Here is a 24,468-nt window from a genome sequence, read left to right on the forward strand (position 1 = left end):
ATTAAAGAATGTCCATCGTGCTTTAAGCTCCCAGTCTCTCAGGTTACTGTGGAAAGTGCTGTAGAGCTGCAGCACAGCAGATGCACACAAGTATAACAGCAGGCAGGACAAACAGGTGGCTCAATATTAGACATCCCACCGCATTTCACAGACGTGGCACCAGTTAGAGACTCCCATACACACCCCCATTTACACACATGCACATTCATATTTACATACATACAGTATGTAAATATGAACATGCGGTTATCAGCCCCCTCTCATGTTCTGTATCCCATGCTCATGTAGACCATGTGAGAACATGCAGATCTGAACAGGGGAGATATAATTAAGCCGCCCCTCACAGAGAGCACAGTGCAATGTTACATGAGTTTCGGATGACTCCCTCCTTGCCTGTGTCCTTTACACACCACTGCATTTAGAGTACAAGTATTTAGCGCTTCATCACTGGAATGCATTTATATTTTTAGCCAGGCTTTCATGTCAGGCTTTTGTTTGATTTCTACTCATGTTTAGGTGAGAGGTTACAGTGTTGGTTATAAATACCAGAATTTTTTCCATCAGTAAAAGCCTTTTCAGTAATAATGAATACACATTATTCAAATTTAGACACAAAGAATTTTGTCTTTTTTCCACTTCTATTAGAGCTGACTATAAGTTATTGCGAGCTGTTTTAGTTTGAAAGGTCATGCGTATTTTTTTTTCTGTAGTTAAATGTACAGAGTGTGTTGTGGCCCACCAAAATAATATCTGCTGTCTAATTTGTTATTTCTTTATGCAAAGAAAGAGTCTCAGATCATCAAAATATTTCCACTGCACGCACACACACTTACAAAACACAAACACACTGTAAAAAGCCTGCAATATTTTAGTTATGTCATCCAGCAGCAGGGTTTTGGGTGTCCACATTATGAGCTATTTGCATTTCAACTTCAGTTAACACGACTGCCTCTTTAATGGGGACACTCAAATCATTCCTCTAGAGTTTCATCACTTCTGGCCTCTTTTATTTCAGTTGCTCTGCCTCATGTTGGCATGGTGCCATCTGTCAAGGGTGACATGCAGAAAATGTGCTCCATCAGCTTTAAGGTAGCTGTGAGGACAAGCTTGTGTTCGCTGTGGTTCACCCTCACGTCCATTAAAACCTCATCGCAGTGGATTTAAAAACCACAAGTCATATTTAACACCTGAATATGTTTTCTGAGCCTGACACACAGTTCAGCCAAACAAATTCTCTGTACACTGAAAGGAGAGGCTGTGCAAACTTTGTGGAACTTGCTTGCTGTCCTTGTATTTGCTTTTCTGACACAATATCATCCCTTTAAGCCTTTAGTACTAGAGTGCAGAAGGACATTTATCCTGGACAGTCGCAGAATGAATTAAGCAGGCAGGGATTTTCTCGGTCTTCCTCCTCCCACTCTCCTTCCTGAACAGGCTAAAATTGGAGCTGAGAAACTGTGAACCAAGTTCTCACCTGCTCCAGCTGTACAGTCAATCACCAGCTAACTTTGACTCCAGCCAACCAACTTTTCAGGTCATGATTTAAGGTGTCAAGAGTGCAGGTGCAGGGCTCTGAGACACTTTGACGGTTCGCTAAGCTCTGCCTCTCTTAGTTACTGTTGCTACACTTGTCAAGCTTTCTGTTCTCATGTGCAGTTTACAATGATAGCAGAGTTACCACTTGGAAGGCTTAGTTGTTTTCTTATTCTTATTTCCAGCCAGCAACTGTTGATTTTGGCAACTGAAATGGCAACTACTGGCCAAGCAAGCATGAAGCAATTTTGGTACAGCGTGGTACAGTGATGATGTATTTGGTAGGCCAACATGAAAGTTATCATCACCCTGGTTCCATTGACAAAAAGCCAATGGGATTTTAACATTGGATTTTTGCAGAAAGGGAAATATAATGATAAAATTAGGCTCTGTGGCAAAAAAAGACGCCTGCATGTTTTGTTCAGCAAGACAATCCTCACAAATGAACACCTTTTTCAAATTTTGAAGCATAAATGCAATTGCAAGAAGTAAACATCCAATGTTAGGCTATAAACGCACTACACCGTGGTTGCGTGACTTTAGTGTCGCCACCACAATGAGACTGTAAAGTTGTGTTCTGTAGTCACATTTAGCCACTTGTTAGCAACTGTCTTTTTTAAATCACCTACAAGCTTCAAAATTCATGAGCTGTACATTAACTGATGGATTTTATGGCCTAGAACAAAATATGAAACCCTCTTAAGCTTATGCTTCCAGCAGACCTTATATCAGGCATCTAACCGAAAACCCATTGACTTTGAGTCAATGGAACTGGGAGTGGCAAAATGCTAGCTCATTTCTGGGTTTCATGACTCATTCCTTCACCACTCGGTTGTGGTAGGGTATTCGATCTCTTGTGTTAATCTTGTAATGCACACTGGCCCGAAAAGCAATATTCAACTGGTCCAAAAACATTTGGAAAGTCCAGCTGTGTGATTCAGTTGTGTTATCCCTTTTATGTGCGTGAGCAGCTGCTCTAAATTGTCTCGGCTGTAGAAGGACTTGGTAGTTAGTTATTAATGTACTTGGTTGTATCTGTTAGGTGTAAGCTAGTTAGCCACACATGAAAGCATTTGTAGCTAACATTTGAACACATAGGCACACTTATCCATTGCCTACACATTTGAGTATGTGTTTTTGGCTTTGGAGAGATTCTAAGATACACACCACCCTCCAAAGGTTTTAAATGCCAAGTTTCACTCTAACTACCATCCCATGCACACCACTTTGGCATTTTATAGATATCCAAAGCCTGCCAGGCCTGCTGTGCCAGCTGGTATGAAAGCAAATCCTTCATTTGAAGTATTTAAGGTTTCATACCTCTGAGTTGAAGCGTATTTGACAGACATTGCAGGAGATGATTGGCCGCTTTGTCTTCACCATAGGCGGACCAAAGGTGTGCGTCATCACAGCCTTCTGGACAGGGTCCATCTGAGGACAGACAACCCAGAGGTCACATCAAAGATTCAGCAACACAGGAGGAGCTTGGGAGGGCAGTGCTTCTGTGTTTCTAACAGCAGTGCAGTGATCGTGGATGAGAGAGAAAGGTGTTAAAGTAAAGGTGCAGGTGAATGACAGGGGGATCCGCTTAAGGGGGAAGAAAGCTGGGAGATTAAAAAGAGTGAAGAAGAGTGAATTGAAGAGGGAGCAGTGATTGATGTGGACAGGAGGATGTGTGTTTTCTCAGCAGCAGCTGGTGCTGCTGTCTGTGCCTGACTTCTTGGGTGCCGTTCAAACACTTTAATTCATGCTGGGGTTCGAAGGGCCTAATTACACACCCCCTATCTCCAAAAATTTGTACTTTGTGCGTGTGGTACAAAATCTCTGCTTTTCAAAACATCAGACCAGAATGTGACACACAACAGTAGAGATATTTTTCTGTGAAGATAAAAGATAAAATGTGTTTTAGATTAGTAGGGACATTAGGGCCTTGTTGCGAAAAAAGCAATCAAATTCGGCTGCAGGGAAATTGGATTTCATATTTGAAATAATCAGCACACTGAGGAATAAAAATACAGAACTATATTAAAACTGTTAAACAATGAAATTAACCAAATGGGATATAGACAACTCTGGGTTTAGATAAAAATATGCTGTTGGTAAAAAAACAAAAGACCAAACAACAACTGAGGACTGTATTTCTAACATTTATAGATTGATGTAAGGTTGAATACACATACCATAAACTGTGAGTAGACATATCTATTTAAGGTATAATTACTGTCATTAGAAAAATGCAGCTCAATCTTTATCCTATTAATTGATCCACATAATAGGATTAAAAAAGTCAATTAAAACATTTAACTTTATATCAGAAAACAAACTAATTAAAATGATCAGTAATATTAAAAAGTAAATTTTAAAACAGCAATATAAACATATAAAAACAATAGTATTAAAGACTTTAAATAGAATAAAGTCACGGACATAGGAATATCTCTAATTAAATGCCACAGTTAAACATCGGCCTTTAACTTTGTCCTTAGAATACCAACCAAGCTTGTCATTCTCAGATCAACCACACGTACACCACGTCACTCTCTCATGAAACGTTTACTACTTCATTTTTAGACGACTCGAATGGACTCGTGTGAGCTCTCTGACCCACTGGCAGGGTTCAACAACCACAGCGCTGGGTGTTGCCCTCATTAAGCCGCCAAAAGTACACTGCGGTTTTACTCAGCCTCTCATCTCCTGCTCAGACTGTGAACGTCTGCTGCCAAATGAGAGACTGTTTACACTCTCAAGCTCCAGGCACCAGGGGAAATGGTATAATTGGTCTGAAAACTTAAACCCTGTTTGAATGCATTGTTAGGAATATTTATAGACCTTTTTCTGTTTTTTTTTCTTACTCCTGTCTCAAAATTGTGTCTCCGGTTCACCTCCCTCTAGTTTCATATTTTTAAGATGGAGACCTGTAACACCTCTAAATTTGTTTGTCTACATCTGTGCATTTGTGCCAACATTGTATGTGAGTGAATGCATGACACAAGCTGTGTGTTTATCTGAGGTAATTATCGTCCACGTGTCCCGATGGGTGTGTGGGACAACAAGGCTGATAAACACAAAAGCCCCTCCTTCACTGCCCTGTCCGTCTCTCACTGGTGGCTGTTGTTCATCATGTTGATTTCTCTCTGGGTCCCCTGTCACCGTGTGTCTGTTGCTGCCATTCTGTTACCACCTGTTCTCGTCATGATTGCTTTTTATACATTTGTCCCTCCTGTTATAACCTCATTAACCTATTAGCCGCTCTCTGTCTCCTCTTTCACCCTCTCCTCGCTTAGACAGCGGAGCTTTTGTTGTGTGTGTGTCATATGGATATCTGATAACGTAATAAACAACCCCTGATTCCCTCTTGTTTGGGGGTTTATACAGTCTGGCACTTGGTTGCTGGTTCCAGACCTCTAAATTTGGTCCTCTCTTTGATGGCTATTTGCCCTGTTAGAGAAATAACTGAGCCTGGTTTATTGGCAGAATTTAGATTGTGGACGACATCTGTGGCAGAGCCAGCAAAGTGATGACAAGACTGCACGAGATCCACACAGTGATACAGGCTGTTGTTAGTTAACTTTGAAAAAATATCAGTTCGTAAATCGATGTATTTCTCCACTCCCCATGAAAATTGTTAACTGCTCCCAGCAAGCAGTCCTGCAGCTTCTGTGTCAGCTGAAAATGATGTGGGACAGATATGTCACTTGCTACTGATTGGTTCTGGGAAACTGACGTCTCCTCCCACACAGAAAACAGCTGACAGTTATTCTTTTTAAACAAATGTATTATTATTACAGTATATGAATGCAAACTGAACCCTGAGGAACAAAATTGCAGTTAAGTGTGTATATAACAATGAGCCTATGATCAAATCTTGTCCGATGGATCATGTCCAGCATGAGCCTGCATTGTTTTCTATCCCTTGTGTATAGGTATGCAATGCGAAGGATGGATAGTAACAATAAAAGCTAGTACAAATGCATTGAATGGATGTTGCTGGGGAAAAAAAGACCGTAAATCGTGTCAAAATGGGCTTTTATATAATGAAAATATCAAGAATTCTACCTTAAAAGTAATATTTCTTTCCCAAACTGAGTATCTGACACAGAGACTAATAACATGTGCGTTAAACTTTGGCCTTACAGAACATTTATTTTCCTCCAGAGTGTTTGAAATCAACAGAGTTACAGAGGCTCACTCTCTCCTTCTTCCTCACCGTGCAGCTCCTGTCTCAATACAAGAAGGCGAGACCTGCAGTATACTCCTGAGAATCTTAAGTGTCTGGAAATTACCTGTAATCCTGGTGAGTCAGACCTGATATTAGCTCTCTAGATAACTCACAGAACTCCACACCCCACAAAAAGTTTCTAACCAAACTGGAGCAAAACTGTGTTTGAAACAATAAATACAGTAATCGAGTGTTTTTGGCAGTTTGCCCTTTCCGTGTCCTTTCAGTCTCTAAATACGAGCAGGCTGTTTGTCCGGCTTTAAATAAAGACTCTCACTGAGCTGCAGCCGTCTATCACTGGATGACAGCAGTGTTTCAGACTTGTTTAAATTTTACTGTCCAGACAGAGAGTGATTTGGATTGAGGTGCTCTGGCATTAGTGGCCACACTTAATGTCCTCGCTGGAGCAGGATGAATCATTAACCTCAGGAAGGGTCATTTTGCCTGAGTGCATAAAGATAAGCTTGATGATAGTGTGGGGGGGGGCACTTGCATCCCTGTGTGTCGCCACGCTGACCTTCACATGAAACTCAATCTAGCAATGAGAAGGGGCTGCAGAAAATGCTGACTGTAGAGAATGCAGCCCTGTGCCTCTTATACAATTGATTAGCTGTAACTCATTTTATTGCAGTAAAACACTCGGCGGGGCATTTTCTCAATTATGCTGAAACTCACTCTGCTGAATAAAAGTAAACAGCTGTCACCTTATCATTTTGGATTATACAGTATAAATCCTCAGCACTTTATCACTTGTCTTCACTCCGGAGGCAATGCTCCAAAACCACAACCGAATACCAGCTCTGTCTTCTGTTAAGTGAAACAAGACGATAACAAATCCCAGACGCCATGAGAACACACTCACTCATGTGTGTGCTCTCACTGGTGTGCAGGTATGCCTGTGAGCACTCACCGTGTTAAAGTTGTGGAAGAGGCCGATGGTGGCTGGGTGAGGCGACTCCAGGGGAAACTGGAGGAAGGGCTTCATGTCCAGCGGGGGTGGGATGACAGATGGGCTCCTGAGGAAGGCAGGGACCGGCCCCGGTCGGTTTACACTTCCTGTGGTAGATGTACAAACAGGGAAATTAGAGATTCAAAAAATGGAAAGAGCAGAAGGCCCTATAATCAAGTGGAGAATCACAAACTGAAATAATTTCACAAGGTTTGTTAGTGAAGATGACGACAGCTAGTTCTCACTTGTGCTAACTAACGCAATGATTCTGAGTTTCAGGTGACTATAAACTCAGGAAAGCATAGTATAAATATATTTCTGCTAACAGATTCCCCTAAATCCTACACACCTTAAATTAAGTATTCTTTTAAAAGAAAGAGCTCTTGTTCTTTTTAATTTTTTTCTACTTTATTATTCCACTAAGGTAGTTTGATTTTGGGCAAGTAAAAACAGACATATGCACAGACAGGCAAAGGAGCTGTATAACAGTATTTTTGCGCTTAAAAAACAAAACAAAAGTCATACTAAAATAATGAAAAAAAAAAGAAATGATTAAGTTAATAGTCCACATGGTCGATTGGCATTTAAGCATTTCATGTTTTTCATGTGCCAAGAGTCAGATAGAGCACACACACTCACACTCTTTTCGAGTGTCAGATACAGCTCTCATGGTGGAAATGAGAAAACAGATGGCTCTGGCCTGGCTCTGTTCAGTAGAAACAAAATCTGCCTACTGACACCTCGAAAGGTCACTAATTAACACATTATATCTTGTTTGTTTATTCCATGCAAACTGGAGTGTAAATACGATATGTTGCAGTTTTACATGGTGTTTTGTGCAGCCAATAAAAATTGGCCATGAGCAGTGACTTCCCGCAGCACCTGAAGACAGAGCCAGGCTAGCTGTTTATAGTCTTTGTGCTAAGATAAGTCAACCAGCTGCTGGCTATAGCTTTATAATCACCGTACGGAGATGAGACTGGTATTGCATTTCTCATTTAACTCTTGGGGAGAAATTAGTATTTCCCAAAATGTCAATCTGTTTCTTTGAAGCTGAGCATTACATCAGAGCAAGTACCTGCTGTAAAACCAGTTTTAACTGAAACACTGTTTAAAGTATTCTAATCCGCCCCCTTTTCTCGATCTGATCCTTCATCTTCTGCGTCATCTTCCCATTTTTAGGCCCACTACCCACCCACACCTCTCCTCTTTCTGCCTCTCTTGCTCACTTTTCTTTCAGTAGTAGCTCAGCAGCGGTGAATGCCTGCACTTGAGGAGTCTTCTGTGATGGGCAGGAGAGCTAAGCTCCTTAAGCCTCGCAGCTGGGGTGCTGCAGATATCCGCCTTTTCTCCATTTCTCCCTCTGTCTCTCTCTCACCAAGCACAGTTTTCTATCCCCATTTCATGGTCCCTTATTCTGTCTGCCTGCCGCTGTATCCCCCATCTGTACTTCTCCTCACTCCACCACCAGTTCTTCTAGCTGTTTTGTTCCTTCTCCTCATCCTCTTTCTGTTGTGCTCTCTCTTCTCCACTTCTGCTTCCCGTACTTCTTCTGTTTAGCGTAAAAAAAAAAAAAACAGCAGGGTGCTTCAGGCCCAATCTGGCTATACAGAGAGAATTCGTATAATCTTTTCTCCTGAGATTATACGCAATCATCATCCTTTATTGCCACCGCTTTGTGATGACTACTTAACAATTTTGTTACATTTGAAAAGAAAAACTGGTCACTTGTCAAAACGAGGGGAAGAAATGGCTATTTTGGTAACAGCAGAGGAGGCTCCTTTCACTGACAGCAGGGGAGACGTAAAGAATGTGCTGTCAGGATCAGAAATAGATGGAGGGGAAACTCTCTCCTTCTGGCATTCCTCTTCTGACGGTTTCAGTCTTTTGGAAGCGGTGGCAGCTGAAGCTCAGCTGTAGCTATTGTCATATGTGTGTGTGTGGCTGCTTTCGCATGTGCTGCATGAGAAGCAGGGAGTCCAGAAGGTAGGAAGGGAAATAAGATATAAATGTGGTGGAGGTCATGGTTTAAATGTCCTTCAGACATGCCATGAATCCCACAGATCACATGGCGGCCATTATCACCTCTCTACACCAACCACAGCAAGGTTTGTGCTGAGTGAAAAATCAGCGGTAATAACACACCTTCGTTCACACCAACATACGAACATGCAGGAATGAGGGAACGCTCACCACCAGATATCATGAAGGAATAAGGGTCAGCAATAAGCAGGATAAAAATAATTCTGGGACTCTTCTTAAATTATCACAGAAAGTTAGACTAATTTTAATTCCTGTGTTTAAAAATGTAAATATTAAAGGGTAGAGTTTGTGATATTATATCTTTGAAGACATCAAATCCCATGAAAAGACCCTAAACTAAAATGTTAGTCCATCTTTGCCCCAAGCCTATGATGTAAATCTTTAAAAATGGCTACAATATAAATAATTCAAAAGGATCAGTGTGTAAGATATAGGGGGATTTAGTGGCATCTAGTGGTGAAGATTGTAGATTACAGCCAGCTGAAACTTCTGGTTAGATTTCAAGTGTTTCATTTATCCAGGAGGACCTAGTGATTTAAACTGCTAAAAACACTAAATAAAATAGTTTAAAGTTAAAAAATAATCTGTGTTTTTCAAAAGCGCTTATCACGGAGGGGCTGCTCACTACAGTGGCCAACATGAAAACATGATGGTTTGTCTGTTTGGGCTACTGTAGAAACATGGTGGCGTAACATGGCGGTCTCCGTAGATGGGGACCAACTCCCTATGTAGAAGTTAACAAAAACACAACGACAGTGATTATACGCAAAAAACATACTGCATTACCAATCATCATGTATAAGTTTACATAAATAAAGACATCATGTTCATTTTAATGCATTGGTTTAGCTTCCCTCTTTTAAGTAGGTCAGCTGTGTAAGCTTAATATGATGTCACAGGAATATCAGTGACCAGCGATCTGTTGTTCTTTAAGGGGCAAGTAGCAGGTGTCTCAGTTACCTCTGTAGCCTTGTGGTGTCTGAATAATCTGAATAATGAGCACCTGATCTGTGTTCTTCTCAATGTGTTGTTTAAATCCTCTGAGCAGCACATCTTCTTTGTAGCGTAGTTAATGTTTCCACATTTCAACTTAAAACTCATTAACACAACAAAGTCGGAAGAATGATCATATGAGAAGCACCAGTTGAATCTGTCCTTGCTCGTTTAGTCAGTGCCATTGCTGCACTACATTACGACATGTTACGGATTCATGAGCACTCAGACGTTTTACAGGCTGACCTGGTACTGGACAATGAAAGGAATCATTCGAGAAGATATGTTCCTTCAGTTTTGTTCACCATTACAAACTAACAAGCATCTGAAAGGTTCGGAATGACATCTAATAGAAAGCTGCTGGTTGCATGACAACTAGTGGCACCTCACAGATGTCCCGTGTATAAGGTTGCATCATCAATGCTAGTGCTGTTAGCTGTTGCTGCTGTTAGGTCTCACTCCCAGGGTATCAAAATACGCAACTTGGGCAGTGTCCCTGGCATCACTATGACGACACAGGGGGCACAGTTTGGCGTCTCTGATGTAAACCCCGTCATTATTAAACATAACCGATGTAGTTTAAAATGCATTATAGTCCACTCAGGCTAGGTGTGAGGGGAAAAGGATGGGTCCAACAAACAGTGGACTTTGAGCCAGGTACCTAGTGTTAGAGGCCAACTAGCAACAACATCCGATGTGGTATTTGTGCCACTCAAAGCTAGGTGTCTTTTTTTAGTAACACACCACTGCCGCATTTGTGCCACGTAAGGCTGGGTGGTTATTCCAGCATCATCTGACATCTTTTCTTAACCATAACCAAGTAGTTTTGTTCCCTTAACCTCACTGCCAACCCCTTCTTACTGCCGACCTCTTCTGTATGAGGATACAACTCAAAACGCAGCCTCCAGCATCATTTTAGTAATACCCAGAGTTTCTGCCCAAACACCAAAATATGAGTAGAGATGAGATCATGTTGAAATGAACATCGCAGTGCCCATGTTCATAGAGGAAAATGTCTGTCAGTGCAACAGTGTGGCTCATGATGTGTATTCAGTAGTTTTTGAAGAGCTGAACAATAGAGCTTTATGGCTCAGAGGAATAAGATTTATAGGATACTTATTAATAGTATCAATTCATTGAAGGAAAATACAGAATATCATTAGACCTATCCTTTAGCAATCCTTGAATTCAAGGTTAGCTATGACATCCTTTCTTGCATCGAGCTACTGTGTCCAAATCTATAAAAACGGAGAAGAAAATGTCTTGGAGGTAATTAAACATGTGGTTAACAAAGCATATAGTGGGGTAATAATGTTTCAGCTGTATGGATTGGCTCAGAGGTATCATCATTGTGCTTCCTTCTTTGGTTAGTGAAGCGTATTCCTGACACGCTTCTGGTAAATCCGCAGCTCATTTTACGCCACATTACAATTTAAAGGTCAAAGCATGTCTGCTGTTACTTATCAATCTGCATTTGCTGTGCAGACGCTCACAATAGAGTGATGTATTTAACGCTGGCACACAGTGTTTTCAGCTCGATGCGGTGTGAGTGTAGCAGCAGCATCCCCTGACCTACCCTCCTCCTGAGTGATTTACAATGACATCAGATAAGTGAACGCCACGACTCTTCAACAGCGGCCACGCAGGGAGGGTGTGCATTGATTGGACACATTCTGAGGAGCGTTAAAGTGTTAAAGTGCTGCCAAACTCTATAAATCCAGGCCTCACCATCTATTGGTCCTTCTCCCGACTAAAATGAACAGACAGCACTGCCTCACCGCGCCCCTCATCTTACTGACTTTTTTTTTTTTCTAATGCAAATGTTTGGGTGAGAAAAAGATCAATGCCTGTGTAATAGCTTATTGAATTTTTGTATAGATTGTGAGAGAGAGGTAGTTGGACAGAAATGAAGAGATGCAGAGATGGGGGGAATAAAGAAAAACAACCAGAGACAGAATCTTATCGTCACAGTAGATTTCACAAACCCCAACGTGTGCACACACAGGCGTGCACACACCAATATGCTGTGACTAAGGCCTCTCAAATTGGCAATTCATTTAGCCAATTTAGGTTTAATGATCACAGAGGTAATGTCAATGTCAGTGACGTTGCTGGAGCCTCTCTGTATTCCCCGCCTGCCTCCATCTTTGTGCTCCATGATGGGACAGGAGACTGGGTGACATGCTGTCTAACAGAATGAAGTCTGAGGAGAGGCAGGAGCACTGCAGGGTCCCGCTGAAAAAAGAGAAAATAAAAAAAGAAATGCAGCCACCTTTAGTTCCAGCTCCACACTCAAGAGGACCGACTTGGCACACGATGCCAGCCGCCTCACATCTGCATCTAAATGGGCTGCTGTGCACAGAGGACTCTTCTGTGGCAGATTAGCCAGCCTCCCCTGACAAAACCCCATCGCTGTCACTGCAGCAGAGACAACTCTGTGGTGGCAGCGGGTCTGTTAACCCGAAAACCCCTGGATCCACTGTGATCTTGTTTGTCTTTGCCCCAGGTTTTGTGCACAAAGCATGTGACAAAAAGAGCTGATCCTAGTTTGGTGGCAGATGACACCATTAGTATGTTGACGATCGTCATCTGCTCAAACGATTTGTGACACTGTTTGTTGTTTTATGGCAGGAATGCTGCGCTGCCACATTTTGGCATCAGGTGACATTATTAACAGCAAAATAAACACTTGAAGTGGTTTGTTACATCAGCTCTCTCCTATGTGGTGCAAATGTAATGCAACTGTGTTTGAGGGTCTAACCTTTAAAGAAACCGAGTGCTAACTTTGTCGTGATTGCAGGGGGAAGATGGCTCTGTCTTAGTGTCGCATACTGCTGCTGTGAAGGACTGAGCATGAAATCCAATTTACTGCAGCTCAGCTTACCCTCAAGTCAAAGGCAGCTATTTCAACCTAAGCCGGGGACAGGCGACAACACACACACACACACACGCACACACGCACAAACCTTTGTAGTCTGAATGAATGATGCTCTAAAAGGAGTAACTTATAGGCTCAATGCTGATTAATGTTGTGTTTGTCTGTGTGAGATCTGGACAGTGAGAAGAGAGGACACACTGAAGAGGAGAGCTGAGTGCTGGTGAAGGAGAACACAGTTGATTTCAGTCTGCACTTTGTTTTAATGATAGATGCTCTGCGCCCCAGCGGCCAGGCTTAAATGCCACCTCCCAGAGAACTCTCAGAAGTCCTCTTTCACTGGAAATGTGTATGTGTGTGTGTGTGTGTGTGTGTGTGTGTGTATGTGTGTGTGTGTGCGCGTGTCTGTTTTTATGCAGTGCTCTTGAGATCAGCCAGTCCTTCTGCAGCTCCACTCGCTGATTTCATGCAGTATTTGCAATTAATGAAGACTTTTGTTTCCCCCCACAGATTTTGCACTGCTCTCATTAAAATTAAAATCATTATGTAATGATGGTAGTACATTGCTGTGTTTGGACTTTTCCCGACTAACAGTTTCTCATGAAAAATTCTGTCTGTCTTTCCGTAGCGTCGGATTACAAAACATCACAACGAGGCAAAAATTCCCCTGATTGGCATGGAAGTGGAGATGACGGGCAAAGAGGAGCTTGGATGGAAATGATGGCAGTGGGGCTGAGTGGATCGAGTCGATTGAGCGAGGAAAAGAGGTCTGGACGAGGGGGGGAGATGAGGTGGAAAGAGAAGGAAAGCATAGAGGAGGGGGAGGGAGCCGCATGTTTTGAGGTGAGTCCAAGGTGACCAGAGGAGGTAAAGAGCCATGTTAACCTGCAGGTTAATGTACAGAAAAAAAAAAAAAAAACGCCATCTGTTAACTGTAGAAAGCAATAATACTCCACACAGCTGAACTACATACTGTCCATGTGTTAAAAATCACATGGTAACGTTCTCACAGTGGTGAAAGCGGGCTATTATCATACAGCTGCTTGGAAGGGTTAACCTTTGGCTGTCACATGAAAAATGCCATACACGCATGAACAAATTTGGGTTATTTTGTTGCCCTCCCCGTAGGTTGTCTGCATGTCAGGTCTCGTTTTAAGCATAAACACAAATCCTGAGACGTGGAGTTGGGAATACGGGTCAAATATGGTTCATTTCTGATGTGTGTTTGCAGCATTGTTTGTTTGGTTGTCAGTCAGAGCGCTGCATTCATACCATATTCTGAATTCCCATCATATGAGACAAGTTGATTTTCTACAAATATTTCCAAAAACTTATCCCATGAGTTCAGTAGGTATCAAATGAAGAAACACCTCAACTACAACTGCAAAACAATATATTAGCCACACTATTTCTTGAGAAGGTGTATTGCAGTAAGCAAGGTGGCAGTTTGGATCTATTGCTTTTAAAACGCAAATCATTTTGAGTACATTAATTAAACACACTGTTGACACATGGATTTAATGAGCTAGATTGGAGATGTTTCTTTACAAATTAAAAAGTTGTTTTTTTTCCCCTTACGTTATTTACATAAAGCATAAGTAAGGTTACAGAGCAACAAGGCTCTGTATGAAGGAGGTTAAGGTGGATGGATGGTTCATCAAAACATTGGACTTTAATATGGGAGGGCACTGTTTGTTTCTCTTTCCCAACTGTCAGATTTCTTTTTTCTTTAAAGCATGACAGCGATCTTGTGTTTATTATTGTAACCATGACAATAAAGATCCCCTCACCCTAACATAGAATATAGCAAGGGGCGTCAGATCAGAAAAAGTTTTGTCATTCTCAAGGTCATGGTCCATAGAAAAAGAATGGATAGTAAGGGCATTCCCATTTAGATCAACATAGCAGGATGTACATTTTTGTGTACAGTTGGCATTGCAACCATTGGGGCACAACTTCTTTATAGACTTCCGTTGAACACACCCATTTGCAGTAAATCACAAATAAGCAATCTGTTACTTTTAAAATATTACCATTATTTTAGTTTCTTTAATTACTATTGATTCTATGTTTGTTGAAACATGATTTAACTTTATTGCAGTTGCCACTGAAGAACAAGTGAGCCACTGCTCAGCGGACAGCTGACAAGATGAGAGATTAACAACGTGTAGATTCACATATAACTCAATGAACTGAGGGTTTACGTGGACCAAACCAGAGAAGGTGATTGTTGAAACAGTAACCAAGACGGTTTTATTTTGCTTCTGTCGCATTTTAATGAGGTGTGTTTTACGATGCATTGACAAGGCAATAAAGCTAACGTTGTCTTAGTTTGGTAAAAGACAGAAACTTGGATTGTCGGACGGCTGCATTTTTCTACGTAATAAGGAAATACTAGGCCAAAATTGAGTTCTCAAACTTGTGAATGTGACACACTTTACAGCCCAACTGATGTGTTATCACCGTAACAACTAACCACAATCAGCATTTTCTGTTAAACTATTCTGTTAACTGCGACAAACTGTTCAGTGTGATTTCTATTCATTCTGTTTCTATATCTTGCAATGTGGAGGTCTGGTTGAACAATTTTTAACTCATGCATGTTCATCATTACCTCAGTTTGTGCAGTTCAGAGAAACTTTACATTTTTATGACCACTTGCTTCTTTCCATTAGCTTTGTATGTAATCCTGCCACATCTTAATTTAGCCTTGGTTCTGTCGAGGGTTTTTGTTACTGAAGCTTTTTGGAAAGCTTTAAGAGGCTGGCCCACCTTGCCTCAATCCGCATCACTCTTGCTGGTGTCATTGTTTCGTAAATATCTAGAGCAAATGTGGTTAGTAAAAGATGATCAGCCAAAAATATGAGGGTCATCACCAAGGTTGACTGGAATTTCCCTTTAAAGGAGATCTATCATGCTTTTTCTTATTTTCTGTCATATATTTAATGTTACAATGTTGGATGTTCATATTAAATGTGGCCAGAGTTTCAGGTAATGAGGTAAACATTTTAAAAGTAATTCCTTTGAGCAAAAGCCTCAGGCTTCAGACTGATCTGAATATTCCGTTTCCAACATTTTTTTCTATCATCTTATGACAGATTTCTTCATATGGTCATCTTCCACAGGCACAATACTGCAAGTGGTTTACGTTATATATTATTTTACATTATATTCTTTAGCAAAATGCTAATGTCAAACATGTTATCTTGGTTGCCGATGTTGTTAATTTCGGATCATATTCCTGCTTAAACATGTCCAGTTGTATATAAGTTTTTATTGGATAGCATGAGCTTAAAGAGAGAGGCAATACAATTTAGCATCTTGGGCAGAGGGTGAACACAGCTGTTGAAGCCAGACAGTATGAGAACATTAAAGCATGTAAAGATGTTCTAGTAGAGACACAAAATACAAGTATGAACCTGAGGGGATGAGCACAGTGGGTCCTCTTTAAGCTACAGAAATGATCATAGACAGTAAAGTATAGATTTTGACCTTATATTTATGAGACATATTGATATAATCCATCTGTGCCTTTGAGTTCTGGGCAGTTGTGTGAATGTTAACACGCTGGACCCTGGAGAACTTTGTATCATAAAGAGGCTCGTGAGTATTCATCTGTAGCTCCTCTCAGGCTTCAGCTCTTTAGGGAAGCATCGGAACAACCTGAACCTGTCTGCCAGCTTTCTCTTTCATTACACTGCGGTCATGATGTAACACAGTTTGAAGCAAACAGAGCGCTACCGCATGAAACCATGTAAGGACTATTAAGAGATCCACCATGTCAACATGACCCGCAGCCCGGCCCCACATCATTATTCTGTGTGTCAGACCATTTACACACCTGCTGGGAGCTGGCAGAACACACTACTGCAGTTATAGACCTACAGAAACCTGAGCATGTAAAGTACACAACCAAACACTCAAAGGCACATGTGCATAAGGCTGAACACACATACATAACAATGGCATCAGACGTACAGGAGCCAGGTGCATGTCCGCAAGATTTCAAACAATAGCGCGCACACAAAGGCAATAAATACTCGATCTTCAATAGACAGAAAAATCAAAATAGAACAAAAAGAGGATGTATGCAGCTGATCCACATATAGCATATTGTTTTGTCACACAGAAGCAGAAATTACAGGCTACATTTTGGGAGCTGATTGGAGTCTGAAGGCCAGAGTGTGGTTTTATGCTATAGCTTGGTCTTGGGGTATGCAGGATAAGAGTCAGGCTGGTGGCTCAGCTGTGGTCTGCATACCTTCAGGACAATAAACAACAAAGAGATTTTATGCTCAGCCTTTGTGCCCTCTTGCCATTTTTGGAATCCTTGGAACCAGTAAATTACAGACATAAATGTTTCGTGCAGCAGGTTTTAAGGTTTTCCCACTTTTATAATTATGGTCAACAAGTCCTCCAAACGAAATGACAAATATGTCTTTGTGCTGCCTTTCAAAACAACATATATGAGCATTTCCTGATCTGACTACCATTTCACCAGGACAAGATAGTTTCCTCTCCAAAATCATTAAATACAGAACTGTGGGACTGTTATAACAGTGATTCCTGTGATTGTTTGCTGATGTTCAAGTGGTATGGCTAATGTTTGATTAGCTTCAGGCACAAAACCTATTTGGCTGGGATCAGAATACATAATATGTTTAGTCAAGGGTCCACTTTGGTTCAGACTGAAATATCTCAAAAACTCTTGGATGGATTGTCATGGACGGAAGTTCGCTGCATAGATCAGCCTCTCATTGGGCGGAACGAGCCACCTGCTGAATTCCCGCCCTACCACCTCCGGTTGTGTAGCAGTTTTCAACCGTTTTCAACACGTCCTTTACTAACTTTTGCGGTGTTTGATCTTGCGGGGATGTAGCCATTTTTCTGCCATGGTTCGCTTCCTGTAGGCGATATTTTTGTGGGCGTGTTACACCAAAACCTGTTTCCCCCCGGCAATATTTTTGCAAGCGCACCGTTGCTGTGGCACCGCCCAGAAAGATTGTGATTGGTTGAAAGAAATACAAGCAGCCGGGGCATATTTTTTTCTCCAATCTTAAAGTGAGAGTCGGCGCAGCCAGACCTTTCTTTTCTTGAGAAAGGTCTGGTGAGCGAGACTAGTACAGACATTCATTGTCCCCAGAGATTTGGTGACGCCCTAACATTTTATTCAGCAAGATAAGCATTTTGAGATTTTCATTTTAACATAAAGTACCTCAACAACTACTGGTTAGCAAAGAAACACGGGAATAAACCCGTATCACATACATATCTCAAAATCTATCGCTGTTTGTGGTGATAGGACTTTTTGTTATAGTGTCATCATGAGTCTGACCTTCTTGGCTTTGAGGAAAATTTCTCAACTAATGAAATGCCTAAAATGATTCTATCAACTTTCACGTCCCAAACAGGATGAACAGTAATAACTCTCATGATACTGTGACTTAGTTTGAGGAAACATATTCACACATCCAACTGTCTCTGATGCAGGTGCGTTGGAAAGTATCACTTGAGTCTTTGAGCAGAAAATCCTGTACACTGCTCTTGCTCAGCTTCATAGTTTATTGTTTTAGTATCACTAAAGACACGTTTGGGTCCTATTGGGCCTTCGTCAAGAGTAGGGCCAAAACATTAGTGTTACTAATAAATTGTAAAGCTGAGCAAGAGCAGTGTGTGGAATTTTCTGTTCAAAGACTCAAGTGATGCTGTGAGTTGGCAGAGAGTAACAGTAAACTACATGTTGTATCCTGCATGTACCCAATCAATAGTAGCTCGCTTTCTTTCACAACTTGCAGGACATACTAACCGTAGGCAATTTTAAATGAGTGGCAATTGATTTCCTGTATTCACCCGATAGCACTCAGTAAAATCCAAATCTTAACATGTTTACAGATGGGCACAAAGGAGCATTTTGTGCTCTCATAGCTCAGAGGACACTTCTTAGAAATTACCAAACTAAGTGGGAGAAAACAAATTCTTTGACATAATTTCAAGTCAATTTCAGCCCAATATCACAAATCACAATTTGCCTCAGGGAGCTTTTCAGTCTTTGTAGACTTTGTAGACACCCTCTGTCCTTTAGACCCTCATAGCAGATTAACAAAAACTCCCCCCTAAACCACTGAACTGGGAAAAGGTGGAAGAACCCTTAGGAAGACCAACAGAAAAGGAATCCGTCTCCCTGGATGGACTGATGCAATAGATGTCAGGTGTATAGAATCGACCAACATAATAAAATTACAACAAACATAAATAGATGCTTCATTGGTTGTTTTCCAATTTGACAAACAACCTACACAGGAAACGCCAAGCAAGTGTCTTACTGCTCAAGATTAATTTTTGTTCCTCATGACCCACGTCTGTTGAATCGGATCATTATTGAACTCATATCATGTAGTCAGATCTCAGCGTAAGGTCAGAAAAAAATTGTGGTCACCGTAAAAGATAAAGTACTTGGTTAAAGTTAGGAAAGGATCGCAATCACGGCTGTTGTTGACTGTTGATAGTAATGGAAAACATCTCCCATGTCTAACATGTTGTAAATGTTTGCCCATCCATTCCATGGATGTATAAAGACAACTGGATACAGTGTTGGTGGTGGAGTTCTGTTCATTCCTATAAAAGCTGCTCAGTGGCGCATAAAGGCAAACAGTATCAACTGCCACATATAAAGTTACCGGGATGATCAGCACTGTTTCCGTACTGTGCAGGTGCACTGGAGACTTTTGCCAGTTAGTTGAGACGGCTGCTTCTGGTTTAGTGCCCTGCTAACCTGAATGGGCTTAATTGATTAAATTGTGCAGCTTATCTAGACTTTCTAAATGTATTGGACAGAATGGATCAAATTCTCATAGTAAAACATTTTGCAGATTGTGATGCTCAAAAAAATGTCCCCACAGATTAACAGACATCTCTTTTGCTTTGTACATCTATGGGGAAAAGTCTTTTTTAGCCAAGTTGCATCACGTCATGGACATAATTCCACTCTTTGGACCCTACAAAAACTGGCTTCAAAGCCCAGTGCATTGATCCATTCAGCCCCAGCTCCTCCATAAGAGGTTTTAGTTGCGTACAAAAGTAATGCTTCTTTTTTCTTTACTTTTATCAGTCACAGAGGTTCTTGTCATTTTATCTGTTGATAACAGTTGACAAGGTCGAATAAAACCTTTATTGCACCAAGGGGAATATTCTTTGCACTACTGAACATAACAGAATACCAAAAAAATTCCAACGGCAGCACATAACATAAAACACAAGCATCATAAAAACATCATGAAATGCATTACAGCATTATCGGGAAGTCAATAAAGGACATCAAGTTCAAGAAGTGCCAATTGCAGACCATGTGATCAGAGCTTGGTGATGCCTCCTGTAGTGCGTATCCTTGCTGTAGGCATTACAATAAAGGAGAAATGCTTTTTCATGTGAGGACAGACTGTATATGGTCTACCTACTGTAACTATACCTCCAGAGTTATTTGACCTTCCTTTCTCCACTTACCAGTACTGGTTTTGTTCTGTGCATTAGTTTCCGGCCTCATAGGTGAATGAAATACTGTATGTGTCAGTTTGTCAAACACACAGAGCGATAGGCACATTTCTCAGTTTCAAATGTCAATACTTTTCATCCCTTGCTGCATTGCCTCAATTCAAAGGTCATGTTATTTATCCGGGGCAAAATGCACCTGTGATTCTCTTGGAGGACTTTGATGAGTGGGGGGATTTTGTGTCTATGGATTACTTCATACTGGTTGAGTGAACAGTGATGCAAGCCTCCGATGTTTTTTCATGTAGTGCTGAGTGAGGTCTTTGCGTCAGACTGGAAGAAGCCTTGGCCCATTTTTAAATAAATAAAGACCTCAAACCTCTAGGTCTGAAATATTCATCACAAAAATCACTAAGTTACTAAACTGCGTTCCACACTGCTCTGCACCGAGAGAGATGAGCCTACTTTAGCACATTTCTTTCATACTCCACTGCTGATTGTGTTGATGTATTTGAATTTTGCCTTTCATTAATCAAATACAGTATTTAGATGGCGGTGGTGGTGGATGGAGAGATTTTTTTGATGACGAACAGACGGAGAGTAGACTTCTTCCTCCGTGTTTATCCCTCCATCTTTTTCTGTCAACACTGTCACTGTCATCACCCTTCATGGACACTATTTTTGGTCTCTGGACTTACATCTCTATCTCAGTAAAGGGAAACTTATACAGTATATTAAACCCCGTCGCCCCATGTTGTTGTGATCTTGTGTCAGTGTGTTTAGTGTTGAATGCATACAGAGTTAAAGCTTCAGCTCCGGGGAGGGATTACCACAGGCTCAAACTCACGCTCAGATCATAGGGAGACTTGAGCAGGGGTAAGAGCAAGCAAACAAAAATAAAGTAGTCAAATATTTAGTTAACACACGCGCACATGGAACAAGGTCACGGTTGTTATTCAAATTAAAGACTGGAAGAAAGCATTAATATTGATAAACTGACGAGGAAACACGTTTAAGCTGAAAATGTGAAGGTCTATCTGCGTCACATTGATCAAAAATGAATTCATCTAAAGAATCTCTATGTGAGTCTTTTACTAAAAACCCAGTACAGGATGTGCATGTTATTAGGCTGAAATAATGTCCCTTTGTCTATTTTATTAAATACAACTATACATACTGAGCAGCTACTTCTATAATAATCTGCAGTGAGCGCAGGTTTCATTTCAACATTGGGGGGGGACACATATGTAATCCCAGAGGAAAGGATAACTAAAAATAATATTTCTTCTTTGTTCAGCCTGTTTCTCCTCGACATAACTGAGCTCAGTATAACACAAAGATGAGATTTTGACTATTTTCTCATACTTCATCAATTCAGCTCCTGAGAAATAGCTCTTTTGTCTCACTCAGATTGTAATTTATGATCGTAAAATGCTCTTTTTCCTCTCTCAATGCAGTAATCTTTATTTATTGGAAATAATCCACTCTTTAGATAACAGTTAAATTTGATTTTAAATGACGCTGCAGAATTTCAGAAATGTGATTTAAAATTTAAGTCTCACCTCTGTGTATTTTATCTGTTCTCAGTGTTGAGAAACTTCTTAGAAGCCTATGAGCACAGCAAAAGAACTCCTGCTGATTTATTATTTTGTTCCTTATTTCTCCTCATGGAGGGTTTGAGAGAAACAGATCAGAATTTAGTAATCTACAAATAAAAAGCTGATTTATTTCTGATGAGACAGCGACTATAAATACTATAATTTTGGGGGTTATGGTGGTCCTCAGCTGGAAAGTTTTGAGCATCAAACACTAATTTATGGCATTCTGGTGAATATTTATGTACCAATTAGTGTAATTTATGGCATAAATCTCATTCATTTTATCAAAACAAAAGTCCTCTGTTTTTTTTATTTTTTATTTAGGGGGTAAGTAAGTAAGTAAGTAAAGTTTATTTATATAGCACTTTTCACACACATAAAATCACAAAGTGCTTCACAATAAAAGCAAAAACACAGACAATAATACAATGAAAATACAATTTCAACAAAAAAAAAAGGTCACATAAAGGTGTACATATTCTAAATATTTAGGGGGAGGTATGTCCCCTGCATCCCCCAAAATCTACGCCTGTGGTGATTAACATCTACAGTGAATGCTTTTTAAAAGATGTAGTTTAAACCTAATTTGGATATGAATTTATAAAATGTAATCTATAGGTTGGCCTATTAAAGCTATTTTACTGCATAAATGTGGTCTTTTGACCTCTTCTGTCTTTTTTGTATTTCTTTTAATGCTGTTATGTAAATAAATAGGACACGAAATCTAGAGACAGTCATGTCTACATGCACCAATGAAGAATGTGATAACTGCAGGCTTCATGTACTGAAATATGAGTGAGAATGAAGTGCTATTAGGAACGTCACAAGAACAAGAGCACCAAGGAGCCTTGCTCACACCATCCTACAGATTTTCCAAAGAGGGCAACCCTTCCATCACGCACTGGTCTTTTTCTAGTCATGACTGCATGAAAAAGTCAACACATCATTTAAGACGTGTCTAAGTTGGCAACAGCAGCCAAAAGTTTGTGCCAGAGATGAGCAGTCACCTTGGCAGAGGAAGAATGTAACTTAAAAGAAAAATCAATCAGGTCAATAAGAGCAAAAAGAGAAAAGCTTTCTGATATCATCTTACCCAAGATCATCCTGTACACGTCCACTGTCAACTTCTCTCTCCCACGTTATCTTCTCGCTCAAGTCCGCTCTCCCTCGATCAACTACTGATGTGATTCAAACCTTGAGTGTCCCCCTCTCTGGCTCTCAAAACTCAACGCGAGACAAAAAAAGACATCCCAACATCATAACCTTCACTTTGCATCCCTACGCTGTGTTTCGTCTGCTCCCCTCGTCCACATGAGATGCTTCTCCTTCAGATCTCGACACGCGTCTCTTGCTCTGCCAGCTGTTGCCAGAGGAGGAGCACAGCAGCAGCAGCAGCAGCAGCAGCCCCGACTGCAAAACAACATGCACTCAATCTACTGCAAGGAAGCCTGTAATTTATTCACAGTTATATATTCACTCCAGCAGGAGCAACACAAGAGAGTAGAGCTGAGATGGAGCCCTGCCTCACTGGAGGAACCTCTGCACCACAGCGTGCCTCTCTCTCTCTCTCATATTTTGGGGTTGGGTATAACCTAAAGGCACCTTGCATTCCTGAGCCGTGATTGGCCGGAGGCTCAGCCAATGAGAGCAGTCGGTGCTGAGCATTTTCTTGGGGTGTTTGAATGAGGAGGCAGAGTGATAATGCTGCTGTCGATTCTGCTCTCCCTTTCCCTCTGTCACCCTTTTTCTTCTATTTACTATTGACGATTTTTTTCCTCTCTCATGTCGCTCCTCGTCTAAGTCTATACTCTGCCTCATGCCTCACACAGACCGCATCTAAAGCACATCCGCCCTCACATCTTCCTCCCCCTATATGAGGCTAGATATCTGCTCTGGTCTCCCTTCATACCTGTTTGTTAGGGTTTTGGGGTTTTACATCTTGAAAATGCTGAATGATTTCACACTGTAGTTGGCTTTCAGACAACTGTTAAAGCAGAGCAGAAAGAAAAGCAGACACAGAGGTGTGACGGAGACTGACAGCTCCAGAGACTCAATGAGGCATTGGAGGGAGGGGAGGAGAGATTGAGGTTAGCGCAGACTGACTGACGATGAAAGCATAAGGTGAGGAAATGTGATGGAGCAGGAGGATGAAGGAGCATGGAGACAGCTGTTTGACAGGTGCAGAGTGCTGAACAAGCTCAAAAACTAAGCTTACTGAGTTTGTTCTTCGCTCAGTGTATTCAAAGCTGATGTATATTTAAGACATCATCAAACTATTTCCAACAAGTTCAGGCAGCATGACCTCCAGCTTTAGGCAACATGAAGAGATCCATTTCTACATAATTTATAACAAATATAATCCACACAGTGAATCAGATAATGCTGCGTGTCAGCCTGAGTGTGTGTGTGTGTGTGTGTGTGTGTGTGTGTTTAAGCTTGTGTGAACCCAGGACAGTGTGTGAGAGTGTGAGAGAGAGATAAGGTTTCCTCATTAGTAGAGTCAGGCTGAATAATGCAGGTAGCTGTATTGTTGTGGCCAATGGGCCAGGTGCTAATGTGGCTGTCTGGGGGTGAAGGGGCAGACACAGCATGACTTTAATGGATGTCACCATGGGAAACTGAAACTGGACCATTGGACTCAGGTGACACACCATCCTGCATATGTGTATCTCTTGGGAGATGTATTGTAGGGCTTTAAGTTGTTTATTTAAACACTCGGCTGGTTTTCAGAGACAAAAAAATGCTGTGTTAGGGTTGAAAGATGTTATTGCCA

At 41.1% G+C, this 24,468-nt stretch overlaps 1 protein-coding gene across 2 annotated transcripts in view; it reads right to left on the bottom strand.

Annotated features, from left to right (window-relative positions):
- Positions 1–24,468, bottom strand: part of LOC125893020 (zinc finger protein 385A-like) — a 43,570-nt gene that overhangs the window by 9,642 nt on the left and 9,460 nt on the right. Inside the window, exons 1-3 of one of the 2 annotated variants that reach the window (XM_049583439.1) lie at positions 22,789–23,206; positions 6,663–6,808; positions 2,854–2,964 (exon numbers count right to left, since the gene is read on the bottom strand). In XM_049583439.1, coding sequence (XP_049439396.1) covers positions 2,854–2,964; positions 6,663–6,808; positions 22,789–22,798 — 267 coding nt within the window. In that variant the 5' untranslated portion in view covers positions 22,799–23,206. Of the gene's footprint in view, positions 1–2,853; positions 2,965–6,662; positions 6,809–22,788; positions 23,207–24,468 lie in introns of those variants that run through there. The other variant, XM_049583428.1, reaches the window with a different exon arrangement.

This window comes from Epinephelus fuscoguttatus, linkage group LG1 (assembly GCF_011397635.1).
Source record: "Epinephelus fuscoguttatus linkage group LG1, E.fuscoguttatus.final_Chr_v1".
Taxonomy (NCBI): Eukaryota; Metazoa; Chordata; class Actinopteri; order Perciformes; family Serranidae; genus Epinephelus; species Epinephelus fuscoguttatus.